This window comes from Molossus molossus, unplaced genomic scaffold (genome assembly GCF_014108415.1).
Source record: "Molossus molossus isolate mMolMol1 unplaced genomic scaffold, mMolMol1.p scaffold_m16_p_8, whole genome shotgun sequence".
Lineage (NCBI taxonomy): Eukaryota > Metazoa > Chordata > Mammalia > Chiroptera > Molossidae > Molossus > Molossus molossus.
The window spans coordinates 2,745,888-2,754,591 of record NW_023425402.1 but is presented as its reverse complement, the minus strand read 5'-3'; the positions used below and the strand labels follow the sequence as shown (position 1 = coordinate 2,754,591).

General features: G+C 54.8%; 1 protein-coding gene across 1 annotated transcript; it reads left to right on the top strand.

The window, feature by feature from the left end:
• The first annotated feature begins 162 nt into the window (after positions 1–162).
• On the top strand, positions 163–8,494 carry VWA7 (von Willebrand factor A domain containing 7). Its single transcript, XM_036248530.1, has 15 exons — positions 163–629; positions 935–1,216; positions 1,538–1,634; positions 2,218–2,328; positions 2,775–2,970; positions 3,051–3,220; positions 4,726–4,838; positions 5,060–5,176; positions 5,663–5,848; positions 6,343–6,475; positions 6,595–6,747; positions 6,858–6,950; positions 7,286–7,802; positions 8,015–8,189; positions 8,283–8,494. Exons 1-15 carry the CDS (start codon positions 396–398, stop codon positions 8,454–8,456), a joined length of 2,751 nt encoding a protein of 916 aa, XP_036104423.1. The 5' UTR covers positions 163–395; the 3' UTR covers positions 8,457–8,494.
• Positions 8,495–8,704: the final 210 nt, after the last annotated feature.

The following is an 8,704-nucleotide window of genomic DNA, read 5'->3' as shown; positions in this document are numbered from 1 at the left end:
GGCCTCCGTCCTCCTCCCCCAAGGCTCACTTAAGTTAATTATAACTCTGACCTAAGTGCCCTCTGACACCACATCCAGCAGCCCAGTCAGAAGACCCAGCCACCAGGTAGGGGAGACTTCCTGTGTGGGGTGGGGGTGTCAGGCTGGGTGGGGAGGGGCATCCTTGGGGGAGGAGCCTCAGACCCCTCTTGCTGGTGTAAGTCCCAACTGGCCTGATAAGGCCTTCAGGTTGTCTGGGCTACTACAGAGGGCAGGAAGCTGGGCTGGAGCAGCTAGGGTGCTTGAGGCAAAGAAGAAGGGGCTGCGTAGGTCCCCATGGATACAGCCAGGCCTGCCCTTGAGCTACTGCTCCTTCCTCCTGATAGCCTTCTGTCCCCCAGGTCCATGTCTCAGTTATGCTCCCCACTGACGTGCCCTTAGCCTACCTGGGCTCCTCAGTGCTGCTGCTGCTGCTGCAGCTGCTGCCCCCCACATCTGCCTTCTTCCCCAACATCTGGAGCCTCCTGGCTGCCCCTGGCTCCATCACCCATCAGGATCTGACAGAGGAGGCAGCTCTCAATGTCACTCTGCAGCTCTTCCTGGAGCAGCCGCCCCCAGGTCGGCCCCCTCTTCATCTTGAGGACTTCCTGGTGAGTGTTCCTGGGTCTTATCACATCCCAGCTGGACCCCTTGAGGGTCCTAGGACCTCTACTCCTTGAGGTCCTGCTTGCCAAAAGAAAGAACTCCATCCCCAGCCCATCTATACCCTCTGCAGCAACAATACCCAGGAACCTTGGTCCTGAAATGAGGAGTCCCTCCCCCTTAGAAAGGTCCAGGATGGCCAGCACCCTTGAGTTCTTCCACACCCAGCCTTGAATGCCAGTTGCTGAAGAAATGTGGGCAATGGCCCAATCCATGGGGCTTCCCTGGAGCCCGTTTCCTACCACTCTCCCAGGGCCGCACCCTCCTCGCTGATGACCTCTTTGCCTCCTACTTTGGACCTGGGTCCCCTTCCCGGCGGTTCCGAGCAGCTTTAGGCGAGGTATCTCGTGCCAATGCAGCCCAGGACTTCCTGCCGACTTCCAGGAACGACCCTGATCTGCACTTTGATGCCGAGCGGCTGGGCCAGGGGCGCACACGCCTGGTGGGTGCTCTGCGGGAGACCCTGGTGGCTGCAAGAGCCCTTGATCATACCCTGGCCCGCCGGCACCTTGGGGCAGCCCTCCATGCCTTGCAGGTAAGAGAAAAGAGCTGGGGTAATGGTTTGAGGGGTCTTCACTGCCAGTCTTCCTGTCTCCCAGACGGTGCCTTCTTGACCGTGCCTCTAGAAGGGATAGGGCACTGCTTGCCAAGGCCCTGAGGCTACTCCACAGACACAGCCAGGCTGTAGTCCCCACCTCCACACTGACGGCACTTCCTGTGGAGAGCAGAGGAAGGCCTTGGGGTGTCTGACAGGGGTAGCAGGAGAGGGAGGAGGCTTTCCAGGTGGGGGACAAAAGTGGCAAGTTAAGGCTGGAGACAAGTGCCCATTCCACTCTCCTCCTTTCCCTGGGTCTAGGATTTCTACAGTCACAGCAACTGGGTGGAACTGGGGCAGCAGCAGCCACACCCTCACCTCCTCTGGCCAAGGCAAGAGCTTGGGAGCCTGGCGCAAGGTATGGCCATGACCCGAGTGGTTAGGGCAGAGCCCACAGAGCCACCTCTTTTCAGCTTACTCAGCCACCATATCACATCCTGAGGTCACATAGGATGTGACATCACTTCATCTCTGGAATGACCTGTGAGGTCTCCCAGTTTAACCAAAGGCCAGGTCAGTTGGGTGGCTCCCTAAGGTCACACAGGGCAAGATAGAGACTGGACCAGGTCTGCAGACAGCTGAGTTTTCTCACATGGATCCCACAGGGCTTTCTCTCACAGTCCCCTCAACCTTCCAAATGAACAATGACCCTCAAGCTGCCTCCTGTCCATTCCAAATTCACTTCCTGTCCACAGCTCACCCAGGTCACTATCCCCAGAGGATTGGCCGCCACACTGTTGGCTTTTCTAGCATGGTCTCAGTCTCACCACCAGCCCCTGAACTCCGGGTTTAGCTCAGAAAGCCTAGAAGGGTACCTAGGACAGCTCCCTGTGGGCTCTCACCTTATTCCAGCTGGTAGGAAAAGCTGAAGTTTGGGCAGACAGGGATAAGGGTCTGGGCTGTAGAATCTCAGGCTCTAGAACTCTGCCCTCTCTTCCCAGAGGGAGACCCCACCTGCTCTGATTGTGAGGAACTGAGCTGTCCTGGAAATTTACTGGGTGTCACACTCCTCACCTCTGGCTACTTTGGAACTCATCCTTCCAAGCCTCTAGGTACCAGACGGGAAAGCCCTCAGAAGTAAGGGGACAGAGTCACTTCCTTTCCCTTGACCCTGTCCCCAGGGATTTTGGTTCTCTAGGTGTTTGCCCCACTTCCTGAAGAAGGAGAGACATTTGGGAATGGAGTGGGTGGATGAAGGCCCACTGAGTAGCCATGACTTGTTGGGGGAGGGGACAGGGAACCTCTTCTTACTCAACTAATAAGACTTCTCCGTTGCCCTAGGGTAGCTTTTAGGGACTGACTGGAGGGCTCAGGGGATCCACCATGTGCTGCGTGGCTGACCACTCCAAATTTGCCCTCCACAAAAAATGTCACACTTCCTTTCCTGCTGATCCTTCACCGAGCAATGAGAGGGTCAGGCCAGGTCAGAAAGGGCCCCGTTTTCTTAGAAGGCAGTAGTTTTTTACTTCCACCCTCCAGATCCCTTTCCCCAACCCAGGAAAATGTAGCCATGGGGGCCGTTTTGACCAGAGCAGCTCCCAGCCACCACGGGGAGGCATCAACAAGGACAGCACAGCCCCAGGATTCTCCCCCCACCACATGCTCCACCTCCAGGCTGCAAAACTGGCCCTTCTGGCCTCCATCCAGGCCTTCAGCCTCCTGCGAAGCCGCCTGGGAGACAGGGGTTTCTCCAGGTGAGTGGCCTCCTGGAGATGAGCTGAGAAACCAGAGGCTGGGGACAAATGTGTAGGCCTTTCATTGTGGCCCTCCCCAGGCTGCTGGACATCACCCCAGCCTCCAGCCTGAGCTTTGTCCTGGACACCACGGGCAGCATGGGCGAGGAGATCAACGCTGCCAAAATCCAGGCTCGCCACATTGTGGAGCAACGACGGGGCAGCCCCATGGAGCCCATCCACTATGTCCTGGTGCCTTTCCATGATCCAGGTAACTGCGGTCTAGCTGGGATAGTGGAGGGAAGGAAAGTCCAGGGCAAGGGGTAATGCCAATGGTGGGCAGTGGGCCTGAGCTAGCCTTTCCAGGGTACCTATGTGCATACGGGAAACAATTGGCCACTTCTTCCATGGCTTCCAGAATGGCAACAGTTCACATAAGTGTTTCCTAGGGACCCATGCCTCGGCCTTCTCAGCTTTCATTGCTATTCAGTCATTTTCAGACAGAGGTGGGGATGAAGGCGAGGGTTTGGTGGGTCCAGGCCTCTGTGAAGTATTTGAGACAGAGAGTTAAATAGTATTCCTTTCCCCACTGAATTGGAAGTCAGACAATCTGGCCTGAGTTGACCAGTCTTACTGTGTGTCCTTAGGTTGGTCATATAACTTCTCTTTGCCTCAATTTCATCATCCATAAAATGGGTCACTACTAGCTTTATTCTGCCTATCTCCCAGGGTTGAAATGATCATCAGATAAAATGCCCGCAGGACTAGGAATTTCCCAAGGGCAGGGTTTGAGTCCAATTTGCATAAATTTCATAGTAGCTGGCATATAGAGATTTATCACGTATTTGCTAAAGGTATGAATAAATAAATAATGAAGAATTCAGTCACTTACATGCCAAAGCACTATTTTAAGCCCTGGCTGGTTTTGCTCAGTGGTTAGAGCTTTGGCCCGTGGACCAGAGAGTCCTGGGTTTGGTTCCTGCTAAGGGCACGTACCTTGGTTGTGGCTTGTCCCTAGCCCTGGTTGGGTCGTGCGGGAGGCGGCCACTCAATGTGTCCCTTTCACATTGATTTTTTCCTCTCTCTCTCTCTCCCTCTCTCTCCCTCCCTCTCTATCTGAAAAAAAATGGAAAAATTGTCCTCAGGTGAGGATAAAAAAAAAGCACTATTTTAAGATTTATAAAATCATTTCCTTTAGTCCTCCCAATAACCTTCTAAGGTAAGTACTATGATTTTTTTTTTTAATCCTCATCCGAGGACATTTTTCCATTTTTTGCACAGACAGAGTGGGAGGGAGAGAGAGGAAGAGAGAGAGAGGGAAACATCGATGTGAAGGGACACATCGAGTGGCTGCCACCCGCACGACCAACCAGGGCCGGGGACAAACTGCAACCGAGGTACATGCCCTTAGCGGGAACCGAACCCAGGCCTCTCCGGACCGCAGGTGGACGCTCCAACCGCTGAGCCAAACCGGCCAGGGCAGTACTATGATTTTTCTGCCTTTTCTGGTGAGGAAATCTAGGCCCCAGTTGTGTTTATACTTACACATAGTCCCAGAAAGGCCCACTCAGGACCCCAGGAAGTGCTGCCGCTGTGTGAAGGACATGAGGCGGCTTTCCCCCCAGAGGCGCCGAGCGCCTTCCCTGCCTATGCACATATAAGGGAATTTTGTTATTTCAATACTTGTCCAACCCAAGAGCACAGAGAGCGTCTTGACTGGGTAAGAATGAGGGGAGTCCTCGCCACACTCATCTCAACTTCCTTTCCTCCTCCCAGGGTTTGGCCCTGTCTTTACAACCAGTGACCCTGACAGCTTCTGGCAACAGCTCAATGAGATCCATGCCTTGGGGGGTGGAGATGAGCCTGAGATGTGCCTGTCAGCCCTGGAGGTCTGCCCTCCCCCTTCCCTTCTTCTCTCCCCCTTTCCAGGCCCCACTACCAACGGGAGTTAGAGCCTTCCTGGGACCTCACCCCCCAGCCCACCTTCAGAGCCTGGTCCCTCTAGCTTGACTCCAGGGTTCCAGGGCCATATTGCCTTCTCTGCCCTCCCTTGCTCTCCCCATTCCCCTGCTGCCACCATTTTCACACCAGCCCTTTCCCTCCCTGCCAGCTGGCCCTGCTGCACACACCTCCGCTCTCAGACATCTTTGTCTTCACTGATGCCTCCCCCAAGGATGCCTTTCTCACCAGCCGAGTAGAAGCCCTGACTCAGGAGCGACGCTGCAGAGTGAGTATAGCTGGTGGGAGACCCCATTTTAGCTTCCCCGGGATGTAGGAGACCCTATGACAACAACCTCATAACAAGGGTCACACCACACTGTGGTGGTTGAGCCAGCCTTGACATGGGGTGGGAGAAGTGGACAATGAGTATAACATTTCCTGACCCCTTTCACAATACTAAAGAGTGGGAGGCCCTACCCTTAATGATCCTGAATTCATATTTGAACCAAATAAACCATCTGAAGAACTGGAGATCTGTTGCCAACAACCCACTATGTGGATGACATATTGTAACAGTTTCAAGGGAGTGGCATGTGCTAACTGAAGATTAGGGCGTTGTGTCATTGGGAATCCCTGCGTAGCAGCCAGAGGGCAGACAGAGACCTTACCACTAATCATGAGCTCTGTGGGAAGCTGGAGCACAGGAGACCCTCATTCACAGTGGTGGCTGGCACTTGGGCACCTCAAGTACTGGCCTCTCTTCTGGGCACAGGTAACATTCCTGGTGACAGAAGACCCATCGAGGGGTCAGGGCCGAGGTCGGCGCGAGGTCTTGTCCCCTCTGCGTTTTGAGCCATATGAAGTGGTGGCCCTGGCCTCTGGTGGAGAGGTGATCTTCACCAAAGATCAGTACATTCAGGATGTGGCAGCTGTTGTCGGGGACAGCATGGCTGACCAGGTGAGTGCACAGAACAGAGGGATCAATGCTTTCAGCTTGGAACTGAGGGGATGGGTGACATTGTATTTCTTTTTCCTGGAGGAAGGGAATGACTCCCGTTGTGATGTTGCTAGAGGGTGTCAGAAGAGTGGCAAAGGATGTTTATCTTCCCGGAGATCCATGGCTACCCACTTTCCACATTGCTCCTTCCATATCAGTCCCACCCTTTCCCCCCCAATCGTGGGCTCCAATATTCTGTCCTTGAGGCTGCCACAGGAAGTCCTGCCATTTTTTTAAGTGGGGACAAGAAGTGATTGATACTCATCCTTAACCCCTTGCCTCCAACTTTGTCATTGAGTATAACTTCATCCCTGGTCTTAGGCCACTCTCTCACTGGTATCCCGTCTCCAGGTGTGACTTAGTTTTTTTCTGTCTCCACCTTTCTTCTGTCTTTGTTCCCGCCTCATTCTACACCTTATCTTTTCCCCATATTTTGTACCTGCCCATCCTTCAAGGTGACCCTTCCCCTGGAACCTCCGGATGTGGTGCCTGAGAGGCCACTTGTGTTCAATGTGGATGGGCTGCTCCAGAGGGTCTCAGTCCGGATCCATGGGGAGGTCAGCAGCTTCTGGATCAGGAGCCCTGCAGGTACTTCCACGTGTGTGTCTCAAGGCAGAGGGAGGAGCTGGAAATGGAAAATGAGGAGTGATGTACTAAGGGAAAGAAATGTTTCGTGTGGCAATCTCTTGCTCTCCACTTCCACCCAGGGATCTCCCAGGGCCCGGAGGAAGGCCAGGGGTCTCTAGGTCACACTCGCCGCTTTGGGCAGTTCTGGATGGTGAGCATAAATGACCCCCCACAGACAGGGACCTGGGAGATCCAGGTCACAGCTGAGAGCAACCCCCGGGTGAGAGTACAAGGTAAGGAGGAAGACATTCCTGGGAAGGGAAGGGGAGATTGCAGAGCTCAGAGAGCAGTGTCAGTCACATTCATCTGGGGAAGGTCTCTGAACTACCTTCACCTTCCTCAGCTCAGACCTCCCTGGACTTCCTCTTCCACTTTGGGATCCCCATGGAGGATGGCCCCCACCCTGGCCTCTACCCCCTGACTCAGCCAGTTGCAGGTACATCTATCCCCCTTTCCTGAACTTGTTTATTAATTTCATATTTACATCTTTTATAATTTACATATTTTATATAAATATACACTAAATTTAAGTGCACCGCTGGATGGATTTGATAGAATACACCCACGTAACCATCATTCAGTTTAAGATTTAGAAGATTTCCAGCTTCCCAGAACTCCCTCTTGACCTTTCCCATCAATACTCCCCAGAGGTAACCCCTTTTCCCTGACCCTACTTCCCAGAGGTAACCTCTATTCTGAAAGCCATTTTCTTTCCTCCTTGACTCCAGTCTCACAGAGACCACTGTTCTCCCCGCCCCTCCTTTGTCCCAGGTCTCCAGACCCAGCTGCTGGTAGAAGTGACAGGGCTGGGCCCCAGAGGCAGCCCTGAAGATTCTCTGCCTCATTTCTCCCACGTCATCCTTCGAGGGGTCCCAGAGGGTGCCAAGCTAGGCCAGGTGCCTTTGGAGCCCAGGGGAGCCCAGGAGCGAGGTCTCTTTGTGGCCTCGCTTCCGCCCACTCTTCTGTCCACCGTGGGGCCCTTCTCTCTGGAGCTGATTGGCCAGGACGGAGGGGGACGGGACCTGCACCGGGCCTCCCCCCAGCCCTGCACTGTGGTCCCTGTCCTTCTGGAGGTGAGATGTTGGGGAAGGTGCAGCTGGAGCTCTGGAGAGCTGGGGCGGCTCCTCCCGACACGCCCTCCTCTGCAGCTCAGTGGCCCTCAGGGATTCCTGGCACCGGGCAGCAAGGCCCCACTCACCCTTCACGTTGCCAGTTTCTCCAGCCCTCAGGATCTCAATCTTAGGACATCTGTCAACTCCAGCTTCTCTCTCACCTCCAACCTCTCCAGGTGAAGCAGCTGAGCACTCCTGCTTCTTTCTGGCCCCAACCCTTTTGGTTTTCCAGGAATGGGATCTGGTTTATGTTAAGCCCTGTTTCTGGCCTCTTCCAATTGGCCCTCAGGTTCTCACTTCCCTTTCCCACAGCGCTTGGCTCAGCCCTAGCCCTTGACTCTCAGCTCTTCAGAGCCTAGGCTTCAGATGGCTGTTTGTATCCAAACAGGGTTCGGCTGGAACAGAATGAGTCTGCCTGGGGGCGCCTGTGGCTGGAGGTCCCAGAGTCAGCCGCCTCTAACTCCGTAGTGATGGTGACTGTGACTGCATTGGGTCGAGAAGCCGGCCTAGTGCCCCCGACACATGCCTTCCTCCGGCTCTTGGTGCTGGCCCCAGCCCCACAGGTGAGGCGCCCCACTCTTCATCGCAGCAGGCAGGGCAGGGGGAGGCTTAACTTGTGTGCAGACACCCAGACAATCTCTCCCTCTTCTCCCCAGGACCAGCTCGCTGCCCCTGCCCACTCGTCTGGCCCTGTCTTCACCTCGGTCAGCCCTACCCTTCGTCCCTCCCCTTTGGTGACTTGGGGCAGGGCTGGGGGAGGGCTGGCAGGCAACCCCTGGTGGGGCACAGTCGGAGGGGTGCTGCTCCTCCTAGGCCTGGCCTCCTGGTGACAACAGCTCCTAGAAGGATGGATCTCCAGTGCTATTTTCTTTTTAATTTTTGTTTTCTTTATGCCCTGCATGTCACCCACTGGGGATCGGTCCTGACCGGGAATCGAACTGGCAACCTCTTGGTGCATGGGTTGTACTCAACCACTAAGCCACACCAGCTGGGCTCCAGTGCTATTTTCAGTCTTGCCCCCTTGGTGAGAAGATAACATGGGCCCCGGGACCCTGCCTCTCCCAGCTGGGCTGGAGGT

Coding starts and splice junctions, on each gene's coding strand:
- VWA7 (XM_036248530.1), top strand. CDS start 396: ATGCTCCCCACTGACGTGCCCTTAGCCTACCTGGGCTCCTCAGTGCTG. Junction 630..934: donor TTCATCTTGAGGACTTCCTG/GTGAGTGTTCCT, acceptor CCACTCTCCCAG/GGCCGCACCCTCCTCGCTGA. Junction 4,839..5,059: donor TGTGCCTGTCAGCCCTGGAG/GTCTGCCCTCCC, acceptor CCTCCCTGCCAG/CTGGCCCTGCTGCACACACC.